Source organism: Sphaeramia orbicularis, chromosome 21 (assembly GCF_902148855.1).
Source record: "Sphaeramia orbicularis chromosome 21, fSphaOr1.1, whole genome shotgun sequence".
Lineage (NCBI taxonomy): Eukaryota > Metazoa > Chordata > Actinopteri > Kurtiformes > Apogonidae > Sphaeramia > Sphaeramia orbicularis.
Window position 1 is genome coordinate 41,027,290 of NC_043977.1, and position 25,806 is coordinate 41,053,095.

General features: G+C 36.0%; 1 protein-coding gene across 2 annotated transcripts; it reads right to left on the bottom strand.

Annotated features, from left to right (window-relative positions):
- Window positions 1-2,517: 2,517 nt before the first annotated feature.
- LOC115413047 (kelch-like protein 9) lies at window positions 2,518-24,950 on the bottom strand. 2 transcript variants are annotated; one of them, XM_030125795.1, is made up of 11 exons: window positions 24,802-24,950; window positions 21,816-21,869; window positions 20,244-20,383; window positions 17,564-17,700; window positions 17,290-17,422; window positions 15,197-15,393; window positions 14,870-14,945; window positions 12,981-13,538; window positions 11,680-11,859; window positions 11,141-11,254; window positions 2,518-4,985 (listed from the first exon to the last, which is right to left on the bottom strand). In XM_030125795.1, exons 2-11 carry the CDS (start codon window positions 21,818-21,820, stop codon window positions 4,489-4,491), a joined length of 2,037 nt encoding a protein of 678 aa, XP_029981655.1. In that variant the 5' UTR covers window positions 21,821-21,869; window positions 24,802-24,950; the 3' UTR covers window positions 2,518-4,488. The 2 variants fall into 2 exon arrangements, with proteins under 2 accessions (XP_029981655.1, XP_029981654.1); XM_030125794.1 differs by having other exon boundaries at window positions 17,564-17,736.
- Between the last annotated feature and the right edge of the window lie 856 nt (window positions 24,951-25,806).

The window sequence follows — 25,806 nt, forward strand, 5'->3', positions numbered from 1 at the left end:
TTTTCCTCCTTTTTTTTTAATGTGATTTGTTACCATCCGTTATAATATTATCCTCTGAATTTTGCATTTTTTCCAGTGAAAATTGTCTATATTCCTATGTTTAATAGACTGCTCATGTAAATGTTCATAAAAGCCCAGAGTAAAGTCAAAGGTTATTGTATCAAAACAGAAAAAAACTGAAGAATAAGTGACATTATCAGTCAAATATGTCATTAACTGAATATAAGACGAGTGTGCCCATCTACTGTCATTGATCCAACTCCATGGGTTTTACTGGTGAATCAGTGTTGTAGAAGATGACGGTGTTTCTACATTCACTACACACTGTAAAAAAAAAAAAAAACGTAAAAAACTGTATTATTCCGGCAGCAGGGGTGCCAAAAAAATATTGTTAAATAACAGAAAATAACCATCTCATAAAAATACGGTAATTTTCCATAATTAAAATACAGGTTTTTGACCTAACTTTACATGAGATTTTGCTTTTTTTTTTTTTTTTTACTTTTTAATGTTTAATAAAGAATATTTACATGTATTAGAACAATTAAATTACCTATAAATATGGACGAACATTGTTATAAAACAAATAATAGGGCTTACATGTTATACATCCACAAAAACACACTTATTCAACATTTTTTTGTGAAACCTCCCATAATTACATAAGATATTTGTCAATTAACAAACAAGTCTTGTTAAACTTACAGAACAAATACTTCTTTTATGGTTAATTGTCAGTAATTTTTTATCTCGTTTTATTATGTTTTTACAGTATTGAACTTTACATTAACAGTTTCATCTCATAAATAAAAAATAAATATTTGTGAAATTACAATACATTTGCTAATGTATTTTAACTGTATTTTTCTGTGAAAAAAGAAAAAAAATCTTTTAAAAAATGGAAATTTTATGGTTATTCACAATTACAGTTTTTTCATGTTATTTTGCATTTGACATGTAAAATCAGTCTATTTTTGTAACTTCATTGATATTTTCCTGTATCTTAAAAATACAGAAAAAAATCTGTAAAATAAATGGTAAAAATTCTGTTAAATTACAGATTTTTTTTTTTTTTACAGTGCAGAGCCTCTGAACGATCAAATGGGTCATATCTGATGACCATGAAAAGATGACAAACTGCAGTTTGCATCAATTATTTACATGTATTGATAGGATTAATGGATGAACAGTTTAGATCAGCACATGCTTTTGTTTGACGGTGGATATTTGGGTCTTTATGAGTTAAAATACTATGAAAATAACCTATAAATAGTGACAACTCCAAATTTTCCCTTTTTCTTTTAGTGCAAAAAAACAAAACAAAACAAAACAGTAAAATCCCATAAAAATGTTTACATTTACAAACTATCATTTCACAGAAAATGACAATAACTAGAACAAATATGAACAACTTTAAATGTCTTAAGAGAAGTAAGTGCATTTGGCTAATATTCTGCCTGTTACTAAATCTTTTGTATATTTGTAGATCTACTATGATCTGTACATTGTAATGCACATGTGTAAATGATAAAAAGAGGCAGAATATTGCTCAAATTACACTTATTTTTTTCATAAATTTCATGTTGTTCATATCATACATTTTTTTAAGGAAATTTTGTGGATGTAAACACTTTCATAATATAATTTTACTTTTTTTTTGCTGTTATTATTTTACTGGTCCCACTTCAGATCATATTGGGCTGAATGTGGCCCCTGAACTAAACACTGCATGTTGTTTCATTTACTCTGAACCTGGCCTTATTTTTCATGCTGTATGCCGGAAAAAAAAAACTGCAGTGTGCATGTGTTTCATTTCTTTATTTCATTTTGTCTTTTTTTCTTTTAACACTACTTTGTTTAGAAATTCACTGGGGGGATTTTAGGGGTACAGATGAGTAAACCAGGCCAGTCCTCTATTACATGAACAATGTAAGAAAACACTTTCCAGTCCTGAGACATGCACAAGGCCAGGTCAGACAAACAAACCAAGCCTGGATATTCAAGGTGAGATGAGTCTGCGTTCTGAAGCGCTTTTTCCTGTGGTTTGTTCAGTAAATTGTGCATTTGATGGAAACTTTGAGTGTATGTGTTTTGTTTTTTTTTTGTCTCTGTGACCTTTAAGTTACTGTCACCCTTTGCTTTAACAATATTATATAAGCATTCATAATTACAATAGGCTGTGGACTTCACCATGTTTCAAGTTCTGGATTGAGCATCACAGCAGTAACACAAGGCCACATTTTAGCTATAAAAAAAAAAAAAAACTACTACCGATGGGAAGTTCTGAATATTTTTGTTCTCAAATCATCAGATACCACATTTTTTCTACTTTTGGGAATATCCCATTCCTGCTCTGTAGAGGCTCTTGTTCTGAGTCCTTGGGATAACATTGGTCTTCTTATCTGGAGGTTGAAGGATGATGTCTCAAGGCTGTGAATGTTTGTGTGGGGCTGTTGAAAACATACACATTTTGCTCATTTACTGGATCTGTCTGGAAATTCCCATGGACATAATGAGTGATTCTTCTACTTTTCGTTGAAAAATAAACACTTTATTTAAATTTTTATTTTACAACATCAACAATCTTTAGCCGTCACTTTAAAAGGATAAAAGGTTTAACTTTGTCTTTTTCATTCAACACAAGATATGATTTGTCCCAAAAACCTGCAAGACATACAATAAATATTAGATGCATACCAATAAATCACTTTAATTTCAAACATGACATTATTCTGATTTTTTGATACAGTTCATGCAGGGTTCGTTCACTTTGGATACACATTTCCACACTTTTGGAGGGTCTGTACTTGGATGAAAAGGTGACCAACCCCAGCCATCTGTTGGAATATTTGTCCCTTGTTCAGATCTTCAGATCTCCATTGAAGTTACAACAGTTTTGTTGCCATTGTTTAATATGTATAAACCAAACACTTACCAGCACCAGACATCTTTGTGGAACTACACTGCAAATTGGAGTTTCGGTTTCCATATATTTGGGTTGAAAAGACTCCATGTAGTATATAAGGGGAGTGTCACCGTAACAACCGATGAATTTTCTTCTATGAATACTACTCTTTGTATCTTGAAAAACTGCATAATTCTAATCTCCAACAGTTAATCTTTCAAATATAAGCCTACTTATCTTTGAAAGATTGACCCTGGGTCACCAGGACTATGTATGACTGCATGGAAAAACAAATATTAGTATAATTTTATCATAAACAGCTTAAATACAGTATTGTCATTTTTGGAATGCTGGCAAAATATACAATATTTTGTGTATGTAAATGAAGCCATTGTAGCTACTAGTCTTTCCCTCTTATGTACCTTAGTAATCATACCAAGCCAATAAAGACATATGGATAAAGTGTAGGTGTTTGACATGATGTTCTGGCAGGAGAGATGGAAGGGTGAATAAATTGTTGGTTACAGTCTTTTCATTTGTTGGTGTTTTCCTCACTAACTCATTCACTGTAACTATTCTGAGGAAAAAAGAATGAGTTTTGATTAAATGAAAATTATTTAATTAAAGGCTCAGTATGTGATATTTAGGGCCATGTAGTGGTGAAGTTGCAGATTACAACTAACTGAATACACCCTACAGTGGCTGCTAACGGAGAGCCAAAGCCCCCACCCCTCGTCCCCCGTCTGCCCCAACAGTCAGTGGAGTGAGACAAATCATTTTTAAAATCCTGTTTCAACTGTGCCAACATCATGTTTGTCTTATTCTAATATTATTTTACGGGCCAAGAAGGTTGCCAGTTGTAGGATAGAAAGTGAAGTAACATCTAGTTTGTGTGAAACAACTCAGTGGACTCCAGCTCTAAATGATCATTTGACGTTGTTCTTCTATAGCGAGGTGAAAAAGTAATAAACAGGACAAAAAACACCACTGATTATACACTAATAAAAAGTAATTATGAATATCATAGTATATTACTGCAGTTATATTCTTCTAAATATCACACACATTTTAATAATGATTGCAAATCAATAAAGACATACTGATAAGGTTTAGCCTTTTATACGGCATATTATTGGTGGCAGACTTAAAGAAAGGTTTGTCCTTTTTCACTCTTTTCATGGGATTTGTTGATATTCCTCAGCCTTTATATTCACTGCTCTGTTTGTGATGTTTTTAACAACAAACTAAAGAAGTTTTGAGCTGGATAGGGGTCTTACATCATTGATCATCACTCAGTAAATGGTATATGAAACTGGCTTTTACAGCAGCAGAGCAGGAGTGAGGCTGCATTGTTTGCAGGAAATGAATGGACAAAAAAGGGCAACAAAAACAGAAGAATGGCTGTGGCAGAGGTGTTAAACTGACTGTGAAAACCAATGATATCTACATGAGCACGTTTGCACCCTACACTTGCTATTCTACCCACACTAGTTCCTGTTCTGTTTTTTAAATGTGAATATTGCGTTGCATGTTGTGGTCTGACAGCGGCTAAAGGTGGAAACCCCCCCGTCAGCAGTGCTCCATCAGCTCTTAACAGTAGGCAGTGGACACTCCTGTATCTGAGCCTCGTCCACGGAGCCCTCCGGCAGGTGAACAGTCATTGTACAAGCTCGAATCCCCCCCAGGGGCTCCAGGACGTTGAACACCCTGTCCCACACGTCCAGCTCAGGGTCATACCGCTGCACAATGTCCACCATGCACCGGCTGTTCCAGGAGTAACCTCCCACCACATAGATCTGCTCCTTAAACACTGTCACACCGACGTCGCTCTGGCCTCGAGGCATGGGCGCCACCACCGTCCACTGGTCCGTCTCAGGGCTGTAGTACTCGCAGCCCAGGACGTCGTCATAATCGCTGCTGCCGCGGAAGTGATTCCCACCCATAACGTAGAGTCTGTCTCCTACGGTGCACATACAGTGTAACCCACGGAGCTCTGTCATGTCAGTCCGTCGACTCCAAGTATCAGCTACAGGGTCGTAACACCACAGCTCCTTCTGGAAAGTGTCACGAGTAATGCCACCTGTTTGATGGAAAAGAACAGATTTTGATTAATGTTTGTATTCTCCATTCATTATTCGGTCCAATTTATGATGTACAGGACATGATCTGTGTGAGTACTGTCAATAATTATGAAAAAAAAAAAAAAAAAAAAAAAAAAAAAACCTCATGCAACAATACTCTAAACCAGTCTTTTTTTGTCAGGCCTCCCTTTGGAGGATGAAAAATCTCCAGGCCCCCCTCAACCCCAGCAACATTGTAACAGTGATGCAATTATAACTTATTGAAAGAAACATCAATATTGTAACAATACCTTTTGCTTTTCCTTGAATAATTTGTTGTGCAAATTGAAAATAACAGATTTTTGTTTGAATAACACAAATAACCTCAACATGACTGTTCCCTGAGACAATATTTTTCCAAATAAAAATAGGAAATGCACAATTATCTTGCAACTACGACAATAAAGTAACTTTTTTTTTTTAGAACAACAAACAAATTTTGATAACAAAGATGAGCTTTTTAACAATATCAGTGGCTGCAATGAACCACTTTACATTGCACATTTCAGAACATTAAAGTGCAAATTATACAAACTGTGCAAAAACAGAAACATTGCACATTTTTCTTTTCCAGTCCAATCCTTGTCCATTCTCCAAACCTGAACTCTTTGTCTAGTCTAGTCACAGATCACCATGGCAGTAGATTTGTTTGTTGTTCCTAAAATGAGTCCTGGGTGCTCCAACACTAAAACATTAGTTCCACCTGCTACATGTTCTAACCTGAAGAAGAAGAGAAAAAACACCCAGGAATAATCCCATGCCCCCCCTGGCAAGCCTTTCTACCTCCCCTGGGGAGCTCTTGGTGTTCTGTCCTGTCATAATATTGTACAATTATTAATAAGCTGACTGTCTATATGAGTCGGTTGAAATCCTTTGAGCAGGTTTGGTAGACAGGAGAGAAGTGCAACAAGTGAAACCAATGAAAACAGTTTATTTGCATGAAGAAAAGTTTTGTTACTTTAAAAAACATGTGTGCTTTCTGCAGAAGTCAGACTATTTATCTATGAAAAAATTATGTAACATTTTTATCAAAGCTGTTGAGGGGGAAATGAGGTTTCATGATGAGCAGACACTAAACAGACAATTTCCTGTCACACTCTGAAGGCAACGCAAACTTATTTTTGTTTATATTTGATTGTTACGCATCAGTCTATATTAACTCATTTTTACAGCACCTATTGTGGAAGTGTCATAATGACAGGAAATGTCCTAAAGTCAAGATCCAGATTTTCATTTTACAGAAATGAAACAGAAACAGTGAATGTCATAGGTTGTGTGTGTTTCCATTCTAAAATGTCAAAATAAAATGAACAATTAATAACCTTAACAGTATCAACAGAAAATTAATACAATATGATTTATATTTTTTAAAAGTCAGTAAAATCTGTTAGCAACTGACCTAGTGTGTCAATGTAAAACATGTAGTTAATGAAAGCCTTCCAGCTGTTGCAGAACAAAACTAGAAGCACTCGGAGACTCGCAGACCTCCGCCAAGGCTGATCAGTGGCGCCCCCCGTGGGCCCCCCCACCCCTGATCACCACCAAAATTTAATCATTTCTTCCTTATCCCATTTCCAACAAACCCTGAAAATTTCATCCAAATCTGTCCATAACTTTTTGAGTTATGTTGCACACTAACGGACAGACAAACAAACAGACAAACAAACAAACAAACAGACAAACAAACAAACAAACCCTGGCAAAAACATAACCTCCTTGGCGGAGGTAAAAAATAAGCCTAAAGAAATTTTTCAGATGCACTGAATTGGATAATAACATTAATGCTAATATATTTTAAAGTCACAGATCTGGTTCCTTCTGTATAATAGTTAGAGTGATTATCAGAGAAGCACCCAAATGTCTCTTTTGTCCAGATAAGGACATACAGTGGAGTTTACTTTATACAAAAGCAAAATTAAAAACACTTAACAATAAGGGTGCATTAAATTACATTTGTCAATGCAGTAATACGTATTAATTAACAGTTAACTAATGTGTCTAGTAATCATTTGCTAATGTGTTCATGTTAACTAAGATATTAATTTATAAATGATTTAAAGTTTACATTTACACATTGGTTAACTGTTGGTTATTGATTATTATTGTGCCAATTGATGTAAATTACCACAGGTCAAAAGAATCAATTCTGTCCAGCTAGTCACTTAAGAGGAAAAAGATGGATGGATGGATGGATGGATGGATAATGTTAAATAATGTGCTATAGCCTTATTTTAACATATAACTGTAAAATCAGTTTATCATTTATTCAAGTATGTATCATTAACAACTGTTGGCTGACATAGTTATTTAAGTAGATGAACTTTGCTCATTGTTAAATAACTCGGATCAAAGTGCTGCATGACGATCATGTGCCTTCAAAAAACAAGGTTTCTTTGTTATGGATACGTCACATGTATGTGTACACATTTGGAGGCTTTTCCCCTCCTGTTTTGTCCAGGCAAAATTTCCTAAATGGCAGAAAAGATAAAGATGGATTTGAGTCTTGTGATGAAAGACTGGGATGCCAGGACTTTGTCTTGTCACAGGATCTGTGTTAGTGGCTTGGTGGTTAGATTGTTTTTTCCTGATTTATTAATGATATTTGTGATAATTGACCAGTGAAAGGAGTTCTTTGTATAATTTCTCATATAAATGTTTACTTGGAAATAAACCTATAATATATATTCATTGTATCATTAATGTTACAAAAAAATTAATTCTCCATTTCAAAAGTTTTCTGTGCCTTTTATTTATTTATTTTTTTTTTACAACTTTATTTATCATTTTTTCATGTCAACAACATTGACATCATTAAAGCATTTCTTACAAAAGTTGTGAACTTGCTCTCCACCCCATCCACCCAAGCAGCCACTGACGCCCAAAACCATCTACTGATCTAAACTGTTTAATACCTGTTGTTCCACTAATCCTATCAATACATGTAAATAATTGGTGTAAACTGTAGCTTGTCATCTTTTCATGGTAATCAGATATGACCCATTTGGTCGTTCAGAGGCTTCGTAGTGAACATGGAAACACCGTCATCTACTACAACATTGATTGACCAATAAAACCTGTGGAGTTGATCAATGACAGTGGATGGAGATGCTTATTTTTTTTGTTCAGTAAGTATTTTACCAAAAAGTCACTTTTTGTTCAGTTTTCTCTATTTTTGATATAACATCCTTCAACTTTAACTTGAAGTTTTATAAACATTTAAATGATCAGTGAATTAAATAGAAGAAAATACCACATTTTTACTGTAAAAGCACAAAATACATAGGCTAATATTATAATAAATGGTGAAAAATCACTTAAGAAAAGATAAATATTGAGGAAAAACTATTTTGGAACTGCCACATCAGTAGCACTGGGACTTTATGGGTTAATTAAGTTCGATATTTAAGACTTTTGACATAAATACCTACAGGTGATGGGTAATGCAGCGGAGGTCTTAAACATCTCAATACTTAGCCACTGAAATTAATTTATAAATTTAAAAAATGCAGTTTGTTAGGTCGAAGTATGTGTTGTGTTCTGGTAAATATAATAACACCGTGTGGATATGAGAGTAGTTGCTGTGACCCACATGAACCACAGGTTTGAGCATTTCCTGGTTCTCAGTCATATCTGAGAAGCATCTTTCTTCTCTGAGTGAGCGAAACCATTTCCTGTCCAAAGTTGCTAAGAAACAGCCTTATAATACGACCATGGGAGCGCAGACAAGGGTTTTCTGCTAAACAGGATGTGGTGTCAAATAGGTCAGCCACGCATTGTCAAACATACTGAAATACAGCCTTTAAAAAAAAAAAAAAAGAAAGAAAGAAAGAAAGAAAGAAATACAGCCTGCACAAATCTAACCTTTTGTTTTCTTATAACATCATTCAAATGAAGTCAGTTTTCATGAGAACACACACATTCTAGACCTGAAGATCCCCCTAAATCCTCCTGTGGGCTGAATTGTTCAATGTGATCTAGAGGTGTTTTATTTGTACACAATGTCCTCATTAATCTGTGATAAGAAATGAAACCATCTGGAACATAATCAATTAGTCAGAAGAAATGTAATGAGCAGCTATTTTGATAATTAGTCAGTTGTTTTAAAGATTTTTAATCAAACAGTTAATGCCACTTATTTGATTCTATCTTCACAAATGCACAAATCTGATCAATACCTTTTATATTAAAAGTATGTAAGTTTTAATTAGATGTAACTGCACAAATGGAATAAATGACAGAAAATGAAAGTGTTTCTTGGTGTATAACTAAGTCCATCATGTTTCACAAGCATGTTTCTAGAGTAGCTTAAAATAGAGTTCCTCTTTTTTTTTTTTTCTTCCAGTAATTCTTGACTAACCTTCTAACATTGGGAGATCATGACATTGGATTGAATCATAGGGTTGAAGAGTTTTTGTGGACGTATAAGTGCTGTGTTGTCCCTTTTAGTTTGCCATGTGAATTAGCTTAACATACAGTAATCTGAGGATAAGATAAAGTATGTGCAGCAGGTTTTTATGAATATCCATGAAGTAGACACAGAAACAAAAGAGAAATAAAAGAAATGAGTGGAATAAAACAGAAAGAATTTCAGCTCCTGGAAACCTCAAGGATCAGTCAGAAAGGATGCACTAAAAACAAACAACATAGACGAACTCCCCTTTTTAGTCTGAGGGTAACATGTGCTGCTTTTCCACTGACTGCATCAGCTTGTTTCAGTGTTTCCACAGTTTGAGGGCAGAAACCACCTGCTAGTATCTGGTACTGTTTCTAGTATGACCTTCACTGAAGAGCCAAATGAGCCAAAGCAGTACTAACTGTGACGTAAAATCACAGAGATCACAGATTGGTCGATCCAGAATCATTACTGTGTCAGTACATGATATGTGCCGTTATGTTGCAGTGTGAGGCCCCAAGCTGAGCCAAGGGGAAACCTACAAAAACTTCTGAGCAAATTTTTAAGTAGGATCTATTTTGAAAATTCGACCACAGAATTGAAGTGTAAACAACTGTATTCCTCCCTGAAAATAACTTTATATAATAGAAAATCTAGCTTATAGTTTTAATATCTTTCTTTACCCTCTCTCTTTAACCCCAACTGGTCAAGGCAGACGGCAATCGTCCAGGAGTCTGGGTCTGCTCCAGGTTTCTGCTGTTAAAGGGAAGTTTTTCCTCGCCACTGTCACCAGTCACAAGTGTTTGCTCCAGGAGGATTCTGTTGGGTTTCTGTAAATTGGCTTACAGTGTGGTTTTGACCAACTCTATATATAAAGTGTCATGAGATAACTTTTTTGTTGTGATCTGTCGCTATATAAATAAAATTTGATTGATTGAGTGATTTGATTGGTTTTCCCCTGTAAGTCGCTTTGGAAAAAAGCGTCTGCTAAATGCATAAACATAAACATAATATATAGATATACCATAGAGCAGTGTTTTTCAATCTTGGGGTCGGGGTCACCTGGAATTCAAATGGGGTCGCCTGAAATTTCTAGTGGTTAATAAAAAAAAAAAAAAAAAAATTAAAAAATTGCTAATAAAAAATATTTGGTGAGTTGAGAGACAATCACAATATAGAAAATCCAAAGTGTGAAGCTGAAACTGAAGCACTGTGGTACTGTTTATCTGTCAAATGTTCATTGTGGTCGGTTTCAGATGCTACAGCTCTTTCATAATTCATAGTTTGAGTTCTTGCTTGTTCAGTATTAATTGTCAGCCTTGTAAATCCACACTGGACTGACTGTACATATCCTGACCAAGGAAAATAAAATTCTCCCTTTGTGCAGTAATCTACACTTGGCTTTTCTACCTCCGTCCATAATAATATACATTATACGGCCTGTCGTCTAATGTCGTCTAAAATCAACATTTATTTCCAACATAGTACAGCAAACTATTACATGATCAAAAACAAATTAATATTAGCAACCAAAATAAAGTCTGGGGTCTCCAGAAATTTGTGATGTTAAAATGGGGTCATGAGCCAAAAAAGGTTGGGAACCACTGCCATAGAGGCTGTTTGGGCCAAACAAAAACAACTCAGTGCAAAAATTTCTACTGAATAAACAACCATTTTGTTTGTGTCGTTGCAGCACAATGGAGGATTGTATAAACCGATTACCTGAAATGTACATGAGACCCCCGTGGACTGTTCCTGCATGTCCATAGTGTGGCTCTGCCATATTGCTCACAAAAGTCCACTCATTTTTCTTCAGGTTGTAGCACTCCACTGAGTCTAATCAAAGAAATGTTAGAATTTATTAGAAACTAAATGCATTTCATCTTTATTAGCTGATGACATTACAATCTGGGAATTGGAAACTGACTGAACTGATCTCTCTGAATGCTTTTAAATCCAAACTCAGAGTGTTAGAGAATATCTCAATGACTTGCATGTGTTTTACATAGGTTAACTGGTCCTGTAAATTACTGTATGTTGTAACTGTATGTTGTAACTATGTGTTGTGCTGCCTCTTGGGCAGGACTCCCTTGGAAAAGAGGTTCTTAATCTCAATGGGATTTTCTTCCTGGTTAAATAAAGGTTAAATAAATAAAATAAAATAAATAATTTGAAGTACTGTGAGCTACAAGAAGAGCAGTATTGAGATCAGCATCATTAGCTGCAGTTAATATCATAGCAGTCATAGTAATCCTGCTCACCAATCTCCCCTGAAGCATGTCGTCCACCAACTGCAAACAGTTTCCCTTTCAGAGCACTCAGATGGAAGAACGTCCTCTTTTCATTCAGTGACGCAATCTGAAGCCATTTGTCAAAGCGTGGGTCATAGCGGTAGGCGCTGTCTATGGCAGTCTTACCCTTGGTGTCATAAGTACTTTGGCCTGTGACACAGTAGAGAAAAAAAGTATTCAGATCCTGTTCTTAACAAAAAAACATCACTACAACATTGTAAAATAAGTCCATGACAAGTCTTACATGACAAAATCCTATTCAAGAGGAAGCACATAAGCAAAATGTGTGGTCTCTGGACTGATATAAGTATGTTTTATATCTGAAATCATTAGATTATCAATAAAATCTAAAGTATTAGTAAAGGATCAGTGCATGAACAGCATGTTAGTGTTGGAGCCGCTGGAATAGGCGTTAGTTTGAACTGTGAACTTTGGGCTTATCACATGATTAATATGAAAGTAAAGAAGGAAAAAACATGATTTCATACACTAACCTGCTGTCAAATTTTTGGACTTTTTCTCTAATACTTTTTTTTTTGGGTGACATACAAGATGATTTGCAAAAACTATGTGACTTTAGTGAGAAAAATCACTGTTTGCTATTAACAACTCATAAACCTCTCAAACATGAGCCTGACTACACACTGCTTTTTGTATGTGACAAGAATAAGGTTGAAAATGTGCTGTATGTTAAAAGCTAGTTTGATTAACAGTATCAAATCTACATATAAGTAACTAAAGCTGTTAGACAAATGTTGTTAGTGAGTAATAGTAAGAAAGTAATAAGTAAGCAGAAGCACAGTTATTGACAGTGACAATAAAATTCTATTCTATTCTATTCTATTCTATTCTATTCTATTCTATTCTATTCTATTCTATTCTAGTGATATAAACATTATAATGTACCACTAAAGATGACTAATATACAGTATATATATTAGGACTTTCTAATATTATATTATATTAATATTATATTAAAATTATATTATATTATATTACATTAGATTAGACTTTAGTGATAAGTGGGATCAGTGAAACACAGAAGTGGAATGTTTGTCGGTTTGTCTTTGTTTTTGGCTCCACGTGCCTGTTTACAGGTTTAGGTTAGTGCATGTTAGGCTTTTAAAGTATGCAGAATTTGATTAACCAACATTACATGGACTGCATTTTTTTTATTGTCTCCAGCATAATTTATCATCACAGTCTATGAGGATTTGCACGTCTTAATTCAAGATCAAAGATCAATGAACATGTTCAGCAGATGCTCTGACCTCCAACAATGAAGAGGAAGCCTCCCAGAAGAGCCACACCATGCTGATAGCGTGGCACCTCCATGGGCTTCAGGGCTTTCCAGTGGCCCGTCTTCTCATCGTACAGCCGGAGTTCCCGACTCACCACCAGCTGCTGTCTCATCACACCGCCCAGAGCCAGGATGTGTGTGTCGTCTGAGCGGATTTGTGTGCGCTCAGTTTGCAGGGCCGGCTGCATGAACGGCATCATCTGGTAGTTGCTGGCCTCCAGCAGCAGGTTGACACAGGCCGTCTCAGAACGCATCAGGGTGTCTCCTCCCTCTTCGTCATCCTGGGAGATCTGAATCAGCTCACTGGGGCTCATCAGAGGGAAGCGAATGTGACGCATCAGAGTATAAACAGAAGACTGGCGGCTGGGAAGGTCGTGGTCCAGCCATTCTCTGGCGATTTGGTACAGCTCCATTTCAGAGAAACCCTTCAGAGAGTTGCTGGACAGAGCGTTGGCCATGCTGGTCTCCGAGAGCTGGAGGTGGCGTCCATACTGCCTCAAAGCTGAGAGATTCTGGCTCACAAACTCACCTGAGGGAGAAATTAACACAAGCCGACATTAAAGCATTAAAAAAAACTTTTAAACCAATTGGCGGAATAAAGTTTTGTCACTGCATTCAGATAAGTTTAATCTCAATGTAATTTGTCATTGATGAGTATTGTACTTTATGCTTTCACTGATAGGTAGCAGACATGTGAACTGCAGAGGGTTAGGAAAGGATTGTGGCTCAATATAGGAGTAAATATGCTTTAAATCCTTTATATTACATCTATGTGGATTCCTGTCTCTATGAAATCTTGACTGACATTAATCCAAATGTTTTCAATGTATATATTTCATTTTGGAGATGTGAGAGGTTAAACCACTATGACACTAACATGCACATATCAATTAATGTTGATATGACAGAATGCAACATTTTATTCATGTGAATGGACTGGGACATTATGTGTAGAAAAACTGCATTTTTATGCCCTAGTGGCTTACTGTTGATGGGTTTCAATGTACACTCACAGTCAATGAAAACTTTGAGACCATATTTTTTGACATCATTTTTATTTTGAAACCCTAAACTGAAATTTTTTCATATGAATCATTTGTTTAGGATATTGGCATACAGAAACAAAAATCTAAAGTTTCAAGAATAATTTCAAAACAAAAAACTTAACAAAAGAAAATGGCACCTGCCAAACACAAAGTCACAACAGTCAATACCGGGTATGTACTGGTCCTGGTCGGGAGTTGTCACTCTTTCTCTCCCTGGACGCGGTCTATTGTCAACAGAGCCTGTGGTGTTGTGGCGTTCAACCAGGTTTCTGACTGTGAGTTGGGAACAGCCCATAGGCCTGGCTATATGACTGTAGCTCAAACCGGCCTCCACCATACCCAGTGACCGGAGACGTTGTTCACATGATAGACGTGGCATGATGCCGTTCACTGGACTAACAATGGTGGCCTTTTTTTGGGCCTTTATATAGGCCTTCAAAACCAATCCTCAAATCGTGCAGATACCCACTGAGTATTGCTCAATGTGTATTTGGTCCACTTTTGCAAAGAGACCAACCCATGTGCAATGAACCGTGACAACATGACAACACATCATTATCTCAACTACCCGAGCACTAAGTCATCAATAAATCCACAATGAATAACTACAACCCCCTACAAGTACAAACATGCATACATTTCTACCTCAAAGTTTCTATTGACTCTCAGTATATATTGTTTTTTGTCAAGGTTTGAAAGAATCAACCCCTTTCAGTGGTTCAGTGGTTTGTTGAACCACTCACCTTATTTGTCCTGATTTATGAGAAACAATGCTTTTTTTCAATGCTCTTACAGTTCATTTCCAATTTCTCACCTATGTTCAGCTGAACATCTTCCAAATGCAAGTCTGTGGCTATACGCTCCACCTCAACACAGTTGTCAATGGTCACCTGCAGAACGAAACAGATATTTTAAGTATCATACACATGTTTTCCAATATGCTATTTTAATGAGAAAGCTACTAACAAAGATACACGTTGCTCACATTCTTCATGCGATACTGCAAAATCATCAATGAGCAGTAGGAAGGACAATGCAGCATTCATTTGTGATGCAGATGTACAACTACGTCAACTAGATTTTCCATATAGCTGAATATAGTAACCTGCCATTGAAAGGTGACATGATAATCACTTCTCACCTCACTGCTCAGCAGCTGATTACAGAAGCTCAGAACAGGCATGACCTGCAGAAAGTTCGCAGCTTCCAGTGTGTCCTGAAGATTCCCCATGTCGAGGCTGACTTTGGATGTGTAAATGAAGTCTATGATGTTCCTTAAACCCAACTTAGTGACCCCATGCAGCTTAATCTCCTTCATCTCCTGCTCCCTCATGCCTCCTGAGCAAAGAGTACAAAGGGATAAAGACAAGGTGAAACATGATTCTGCAGTATTTTATTATTAACATACTTAGAGCTGATACCAGAGAGCCTGTCTGCTCACACGCATACACTTCACTGGATAAAAAACATACACATACAGATGAACTTTAATGACCCCAGGGGGAAATTCAGTTTCATATTCTGAATGTTTTCTAATTCCTTGAGTAGAAAAATAAAAAATATTCATTCAAGGTGTAACTGAAGGAAGTGTTTAGCAGAAGTCAGTTAACATGCCAACACAAACTTCCTCTATTATTTGTGACTATTTCGGTACATTAGTGTAGAGTAGTGGCACCGTGAACCCAGAACATACAGTACATTTCACTTTGGGTTAAAAATGACAAAAGAGAAAGAGGAGAAAAGAGAAGTAGCTTTTAATCATTTCATCTTTTAACTGATCTCCAATAAGTGTATTTTCTTATTGGGCTTAATGTTAGGATTTCATTTTACACTTACTCACTTCAAAAGTCTTTTTAAATGAGAACAGAAATGAATTATTTTGTAAGTTAAACAAAGCTTGTTCCTCTTCTGATACCTGCCTCCTTTAACTTTATTCTCAATAAAACAAAAGGCACATTTCTCATAAAAACAAGATCATTTATTGCAAGAAAACAATGTGTCTTTTGAAAGTTATTAGCTCAAAAATGAGAGTTCAGTTTGTTTTATCACACCTGACTCTTCCTGATGACTGGTAGAAATGATAAATGAACAGGAGCTCTTGGAATAAATGAGGTATCTGCAGGTATGAGGAAGTCAAATTTAGGACTTTTAAAGATGTTTTCAAGGCGTTATTGGTCAAATTTAAGACCGTACATTCACAAAAATAAAAGTACAGGCCTCATAGTTATTGCTTTGAACCAGTCTTAATCATATTTCAGTCCGGCTAACATTACATTTCCATTTCTCCATCACTATGTTTGCTCATACTTGAACCCCTCCACCCATCAATGACTGTTGGTGACTCCACTCATTCCCATCTGTTAAGATAAAATGCTAAAACACTAATCACAAATTTGACAAATTATTTAAAAAGACTTCCAAGGCAAATTTCATTTATGCAATTTTCCAGATTTAAGGATTAATTGTCAATTTTAAGGATAGTTATGGCACTGACTTAGGACAATCAAATTTAAGACTTTTTAAGGCTTTTATTGTGTAGGAAGATGAGATATTAATCAAGTCTAATCTTATTGCTTCAACAGCTGATCATATATTTCAAGATTCAACATTTTTGGAATAATCTACAACCTGAACTTCAGTCCATAACTTCTTTATCATTATTTCAAAAGCATCTGAAAAGGACTCTAATTTATGAAAAATGTAAGGCTGTATACCTATCATTTGATTTGTATTTTGCATTATTTTACTTTAGATTATTATTTCAGTTGTATCGTATTTTTAATTCTTTTTTTTTTATTTCCTGTGTAATTGTTTATTTCCTGGGAAGTATTTACATAAGCCTTTTTTGGCTTCTATCCTCTCCTGCACAATGGTGTCACTTTCATGATAATTGTTTTTTAAATTTTTCTCTTGCTGTTCATGATGTGCAAATAAATAAAAGAAAAATAAAAAAAAAGACAACTAAGCTTGTTTCATTTTCATAACAGGGCAAATTAACCTGGAGGAAAAAGAGCTTTGTTTTCTTGACATAACAGACTTAATCTTCAGTCATCTAAAAAAAAAAATACATTAGCAAAAAATATTTCTGCTTCTAAAATGCTCTTTATCACCATCTAAACAGACGTGGACATGGATGTCATTGCACTTTTCTTGGTTTGCATTGCACAAAGGAGTTTGTGGGGTTTTTTTGGCACGTGCTCAATGTCACCATGCCAGTTTCCTGTGTTGCCTCACCTGTGAACATTGCCTTGAAGTAGTCACTGGATGAAGCCATGATAACTCTGTGGACTGGGAATCTTTCATTACTGTCCCCAGGAACCAGGATCACATCACAGAGAACATCACTAGTCCGAAAGGAATCAAAGCCCTTTGGAAAAAAGAAATAATAAATAGTGTTTTATTTTTACTAGCTTCGAGGGAAACTTTCCAGTAAGGTAAATGGTAGTACTTTTGCACCTTAAGTTTAGTGGAAGATAACTGGCTTTTAACAAATAAGATGCACATATACCTGCAACACAGATGCTCCATGTTCAGTGCTGCTGAACACTTTGCACAGCGGTCGAGGAGGAAGTTTTGGTTTCATGGCTTTGTCGGGTCGTTTTGGTGGCATCGCCGTGGTTGGGGGCAGAGGAACCGGAACTGGAACTGGTGGAGGTGGAGCAGGTGGAGAGAGTCTGTCATCTACCAGGGAAAGGAAGAGAGCTTACTGGAGATGACTACCTCCTATTACAGACTGTAACTGCCTTTTTTTTTTTTAACCTTAACCTTATTTTTTCTAACCCTAACCCTAACCCTTACAGACTGTTCAGACAGACAGACAGAACTTCTAATCTACTGCTGTTGTGGAAATTCACTGGTTTAAGATGGAGCTGCTATGAACAAGAATGTCTAAGATGAGAAAATGAAAATGTCTTGATTAATGCACATGTCATTAGTGTTTTAGAATGAATGTGTTCAAGGTTAAAGTCAGGTGCATTGGTTTTAGACATTCTCCAGACAGTATATCAACTGGTAGTCAGAATATAGACAGCAAAGTTACACCAATCACCCATAACATGCCCAATGAGAGGAGAAGTGAATGTGATACAACTTATTTTGATATAATGGTACCTTTCACTGGGTTGGATATATTCGGTAGAGAGTGAATATTTAGTCGTTGAAGCTGATGTGTTGGAAGCAGCAAAATGATGAACATAACAAACTGTGACTGACCAGGTCAGACTGGGTCAGAACATCTCCACAACTGCAGGTCTTGTTGGGTGTTCCTGGTCTACAGTGGTTAGTACTGACCAAAAATGGACTAAGGAAGGACATCCTACTCTCGTTTCCTCATCTGTGGGAGGTGTTGGATAAATAAATCTGATCCATGGAGGTCCACCTCTCTACATCTGGTGGAGTCTAGGCCTTGAGTCAGAGCTGCTTTAGTGGAAAAAGGGGAACCTACAGAATATTAGATAGGTGGTAATAATGTTCTGCTCCCATAGATGATCAATTGATTGAGATCCAGTTGTTGTTCCTTAGATACTTTTAGTAGGTACTAAACACTTTACACTGGGAATGAACAACAAGATGTGGAAATGCTCTGACTCATGGATTTTGCCCATTTTGCTGTCTCTAACTTTGGGGTCTAAATGTTCACCTGTTGCATAATATATCCCACCCACTAACGGGTTCCATTGAAATGAGATAATCAACATTAATACCACTTTGTCTGTCAGTGGTCAGAATGTTATGGCTGATCTACTTACATAAGAAGGGCACCTTTTCACATCTTTGTCACTTTCTTGGAAATGACGGCACAGACATGCTGCATAATCATCTCTGTAATGATGTTATGATTAGTTTCTTGCCCTAATATGATTCAGAAGAGTTTAACTGGATATCTAAATCTGACACATTTAATGAGCATTTCTACTTTACCCTTTATTGGGCAAGTGATTATTTTTGATCATTTTCACGTGTATCACAAGACAGTGACAGCAACAGTTCCAGTGAGGACAGTGAGTCAACAATCTCAGGTCCAATGTGGTCTCCAGGGTCTGTAAGGTCCACCTCTGCATGAACAGTGAGTGGACCTGCTTTGTTAGGTACCATGAAGTAATGGTACTAACGTAAGGAATGATGTTCAAAGGGAGAATGTGGATGTGGACAGGGGTCTGGACCAGCACTGATGTTCTTGTAATGTTCTAAAAGTGATGTTCTAATGTTTTAAAATACATGTTCCTTTCACATTACATATGTTTTTCTTGAATTTTTTACTTCTTGGATTTTGTTTTTTGCCACTTATGGGTAAGGAACTAAATATAGTAACTTCATTAACCTTGATTTTCTACATAGCAATAAAAAAATTTGAAAAATTCCACAAGAGTAATAAAGTTTTGTTATGTTCTCCAATAACTCACTGAGGTTTAAATTTTGAATTTTGGAGTATTTCTGACTGCCCTATAAAAGGTTAAGTCTGATAATAGCACCATCACTAAAATCACATCTGCTTCACCCTAAGTGACTTAAAAACACCTGATGATGGCAGATTCCAAATCTAGGGAGTAAGTATGTCAATATCTTACTTTTAGTTTTTGTTTTTTTTGTTGTTTTTTTTAACATGTATGTATGTATGTATGTATTTTTACAGCAAATTGGATATATTCTATTCATGGTTAGTTAGCTTTAGGACATCACATGACCCAGCAGAGAGAAAAGGTCCACAGCTGGACAAGATGATGGTGGATGAATGGGTGGTCATGCAGAAAACTGTGGTTTGAGTCCCGAGTGAAACCATGACTTCGTAATTTTTCCCTTAATATTTTCAGCTTTCAGTCACAGTATGGTTAGGTTTTGGTGGTATAATATGTGGCTAGGTTTAGAAAAGGTCATGGTTAAGGCTGAAGGACATCCTTATACAGTGGGGGAGGCCTTTCTGCTTGAACCTTCTGCCATGTGCTGTGTCTCCCTCTTTGTATGCAGCCTAAATACAATGCTGCCTTATTGTGACCCTTATTCCACACTCCTTTATACCCTTTTACTAATCCCTCAAGGAAATGGGAATTATGTGCACAACACTTTTCTGTGTATTAATCTTGTTTTAGTTTCAGTTGTGTTTTATGAATAACCTGATTCATTATAAACCTCATCAACTTTTATCTTTTTCATCTCTCTGTAACACATGACCAGTAACTGTGAGCGCACACCTTGCAGCACAGGTCTGTCCGGTGCATGAGGAGGTCTTTCCGGTTCAGGAGGCGGTCTAGGAGGGTCCCTGGACTGATTCCCGCCACCCCGTCGAGACCGTCTGAGGCTCAGCTTCCACGGGCTGCTGTTATCACTGCCCCTGAAGGTGACGGAGACGCAGCAGAACAATGAGAATCATCAGGATGGAATCCTGGAAACTCCAGTGTGGTCAACATGACTTCGGTTTAGGCTTGGAAAAATGTGGTGTTCTCACAAAACATCCATTATTTTCAAGGTTTCACATGATTGATTTTTCCTACGTCAACTATAAAATGAGTCATCAGCTATTCTGATAATCGACAATCTGTTTTTTCAAAGTAAAAATTCAGTTTCCAGTTAAATTTTAATCCTTTCCTTTCTTTTATTCTGGCCCATGAAGGCAAATGATGATGGTGATGTTAAAGTTGTAATTTTCTGGTTTCTTTGCTTCATTATAACAATAATGTCAATATGTTTAGGTTGATCACAAAACAAGACATTTGATAATCTTGAGTTTTGCAAAGAACTCTTTCTACTTTTCTCATATCTTATACACCAATTACCCAGACCAATTGCAGAGCTAATCTGGGTTATCTTTTCCAGACCATCTGTTTGCATACATACCACAAAGTGAAGTTTAAGACTAAAAAACACTCTAAGATGATAAGTAATGACTAATCTTACTAATCTACAATGGCAAATGAGCCTTATATAGAGCTACCATAAAGATTTAAGCACAGGACTTGACTATATATTTACCTCTGCCAAGGAGGTTATGTTTTTGCCGGCAATGGTTTGTCTGTCTGTCCGTCCGTCCGTCCGTCTGTCCGTCCATGTGCAAGATAACTCAAAAAGTTATGGACGGATTTGGATGAAAATTTCAGGAAATGTAGATACTGGCACAAGGAACAAATGATTAAATTTTGGTGGTAATGGTGGGGGGGGCACTGGTCTGCCTTGGCAGAGGTCTGCGCTCTCCGAGTGCTTTTCTAGTCTGTACATGAAAAGCCTTAAAACATCACTAACATTATAAAGCTTACCAATGACAATTCATAGACATAAATTATTACAAGAAATTTATGCGTATATCATGTTACAGATTGATCTTTAATACAGTCAATAAAAATATACATATGATATATACATAAATAAAACTAGAAAAGCACTCGGAGGGCACAGACCTCTGCAAAGGCAGATCAGTGCCCCCCCATTACCACCAAAATTTAATCATTTGTTCCTTGTGCCAGTATCAATATTTCCTGAAATTTACATCCAAATCCGTCGATAACTTTTTGAGTTATCTTGCACACGGACAGACAGACAGACAGACAGACCAACGCCGGCAGAAAAATAACCTCCTTGGCAGAGGTAATAAACTTGCTCATGTTGTCTATTGCCCTGTATTGTTTGAATTGAAGATGCAGACAATGAAACTATTAATTACTTCAAAACTTTTGGCTTCTCTTGTTCATCAAACTTAAACCACACTCCATGCTATTAAAGGATAATTCACTCACATTTTACATGTAGTATGATAAAAATGAACATCTTACCCCATTTCATCGGGCTCTCTGGGTTGAGGACTGTTGTCACGGCGGTTAGACCTCCTAAGTAGAGACAAAACATGAGTAAATATGGGCCAAAACACATGTAAGGAAAAATAACTCACACAACTAGATTTTAAACATTATTAAAACAGCATCTGTCAAACACAGCTGGACTGTATGATAGGGTTTTTTGTGTTGTGAGTCTGGAAAATGGAGTGAAAGTCATCACATTTTCAGGTTAATATAAGGTAATGAGAATTTGTCAGTTTTCAAAATGTGATTAAAGAAGATATGATATGTTATGTTTAGGAGAAAGAAAGAAGGAAAATCTTGGTTGAGTTTAATAACTCAGTCAATTTGTTGTGATCCTCTTCATGAATGAGCAAAACAGATGAATACAGTGATAAATGTAATAATAATAATAATAATAATAATAATAATAATAATAACAATAATAACAATAATAATAATAATAATAATAATGATAATAATAATGTAATGATTACATTGTCAGGACCTTGTTTTGTCTGTAGTTGTATCATTGTGTATTTTCGGTTATTGTGTCATTGTCTTGGACATTTTGTAACACTGTAAGGCAGGGGTCTCAAACATGTGGCCTGGGGGCCAAAGGTTCCAATGCGGCCCGTGGCTGTCGAACTCATTTTAGTTCTGGTTCTACATACAGACCAATATGATCTCATGTAAAATAATAACAGCATAAAAACCTACAAAAAATAATGATTCCATATTTTCTTCTCAGTTTGATGTGAAAAAAATAATATTACACTATGCCTATAAACAATGACAACTTCAAATTTTTGTCTTTGTTTTAGTGCGAAAAATAACATTAAAATATGAAAATATTTACATTTACAAACTATCCTGAAACAATAAAATGTGAATAACCTGAACAAATATGAACAACCTGAAATGTCTAAAAAAAATGAAGCACAGTTTTAACTATTTTCTGCCTGTTACTAAGTGTTTAGTGTTTTTATAGATCTGATCCATAATGCACATATATAAATGATAAGTTGAGGCATATTATTGATAAAATTGCACTTATTTTTCTTAAGAAATTTCAGTTTTTTTAGGTTATTCACATCTTTTTTGTTTGGATAGTTTATAAAAGTAAGTATTTTCATAATTTAATGAGGGTTTTTTGCACTAAAACAAAGACAAAAATTTGGAATTGTCATTATTTATAGGTTATTATGCTATTATTTTACTGGTCCGGCCCACTGGAGATCAAATCGGGCTGAATGTGGCCCCTGCAAGAAAATGACTTTGAGACCCCTGCTGTAGGGTATATGTGTCATTTTTTTGGACTCCTCAAAGAGTTACTGATGCAATGATATAGCTACTTGGGATCTAAACTAAACTAAACTAATGAACAACACACAATCACTAAGACGTAGATTGTACTGTTTTGACCCCAGATGTCCTACGTACGTAGGCTGAACATTTGTTGTAGTCTTCACTTTTGCAACTCATCTCTGAACCATTTTTGTGTCATGCAGCAATTGTCAGAGATGACTATCAGTTTCCTCTATATGGAGGCACCACTCTGTTGTCACTCCCTTTTTCACATCATGTACAGTAATATGTCGGTGGTTTTGGTTCTAGCCTTTTTTGTTCACAGTAAAAAAAACATCCTTCATTTTTTTTCTTCTGAAAAACAGTAAATCTGTTCTCACAAAAAACAAAAATTGTGCCTTAAATGGGATATTACTCGTGGATATATGCAAAATCCTGCTTTGTATGGTATTGTTTACTAATTTGCTGAACAGCAGTCACTCTCCCTGTGCTGCAAAGTGAGACATTGGTTAGGTCAGTATGTTAGCAAATAAAATCAGCTGCATCCCCAACCTTTGTGGCTGATATTGTAAACATTTGGTGGTGTATAAAGATATATTACCAATTAGATAGATAGATAGATAGATAGATAGATAGATAGATAGATAGATAGATAGATAGATAGATAGATAGATAGATAGATAGATAGATAGATAGATAGATAGATAGATAGATAGATAGATAGATAGATAGATAGATAGATAGATAGATAGATAGATAAACTTTGTCATAAGTGACAGAAATTATTTTTTGACAGGCTTGTATACAAGAATTCATCATTCTTAAGAGCAAATGATACATAGACTATATTTGTACTTTTTAACTTATTAATAAACTACATTTCCTTTTTTATCAGACATGATTTTCTACAACACGTCACCTTTTACACTTCTCCATTCCCCTTCCAGTCAAGCGTATCATTGTTGTATAACATGAGCTGTTTAAAGGTTCCACAGTAATATTGTTTCTGTGATCATTTTTTTGTGTAAGCTTTGCTTGTTGACACTATAAACCTGTTTTAAAATTGTTGCACATCACTTCCCAACTAGCAGATAACACACTATTCTGTAAGAGTATATGACTATTAAGTAAGAGTTCAACACTTTTGACACTCAGTTCAAAGAGGATGTCAAGCTGATTGCTGCAGTTATTGGACAGAAAGGTCATCTTAATGCTATACTGGTCTGATCTACTGGAATTACCAAGGATTTCATATTTATGAACTTACTCCACATTCCAAGGAACACATTTTAGATTCCTTGAATTATCTGCAACCTTGTATTTTCTTGTGCCTGTAACCTTAATCGGTGACTATCTCTGCTCCTGACACATCAATATACTGACAAATGTGTAGGTTAAGTGTGTATGTGACCATGTGACCATCCAGGGTCCAAAATTATTAACATTTCTTAAATACATAAAGGGATCCAACATGTTATTTTCCATAATGTAGGTCTGTACTGATGCTGTAAACAAGTAAACCTTGAACCTCCAGTCCACCTCCTGCATAATCTGGTGAAATGCCCTGAAGCCCAGTGTGTGGCCCCTGACTGTGATGCACTGAGCTGCAGGTTCCTCACACACCTCGATCTACAGTGAACACACAGAGCGGTATTTAAGGCTGACGGCGACTTACCTGGTGGAAATCCTCCTCAACAGGCTGTATCCGAGGCTCCCCTCCAGCCTGTTCGTCTAACCAAACAGTACTCTGAGAAGAACAGAGAACAGAAAATGTCTGCTGCACACCACCAGCTGGGTAGAGAGTTGACACATCTGGATGAGCATCACCGTTTCTTGTTGCCTTAACCGAGACCTCAGTCACTTCCTGTGCTACTTCTCTTTCTTGCAGTCTGCGTCTTTTTCCGCATCTCGGTGCTCCCCAACCCGCAGCACTTACGATATTGTTTAAGACAGAAAACAATTCATAAGCTCATTTAAGGTTAATTTAACCCATAACCACCCAGTGTTACCTTTGTAGTTCCCAAATGAATTTTTCCTCTATATTAAACATTTCCTAAGTGAATTATCACCATTTATTGTAATGATATCCTCTGTATTTTGCATTTATTCAGTGAAAATCATGTATTTTCCTACATTTCATTTACTGGTTATCAGCCAAAATTTGCTTAGAGGTCTTATTTATGTCTTTGTGCATAAGAAACCAATATAAGTGAATCCCCAAAGGAACTTTGTGTTGGTAAATGCAAGTTATGCAAATGTACAGGATTTCAGTTCTGTTGCAACATGTTGATGGTCATATGAACTATGTTTTCAGGTCAAAAATGTCCAATTTCATCACAATTAATGCTATATTTTCATGTCACAAATGGCCAAGTTATATTTTAACTGAATTTACCTGAAAAACAAATATTCTGTTCTTTTAGATTCCCCAATTTTTCTTCCAAGATTCTATCCTACATATCACATGTTTTATTTTTACAGGTTCAATATGGAGTATGGTGCTGATCCATCCTGCTTATGTTACGTGAATACATACATTAAGAATGTCACACATCACTTTTTAAATCAACAGTTTTCTAATAATAAGCATTTTTATAAAGAAATAACAATTCTATATTGTTATTTACTCTTTAGTATGATGATAAACTATACAATAAATAATTCTGATACTAGTTTTTGC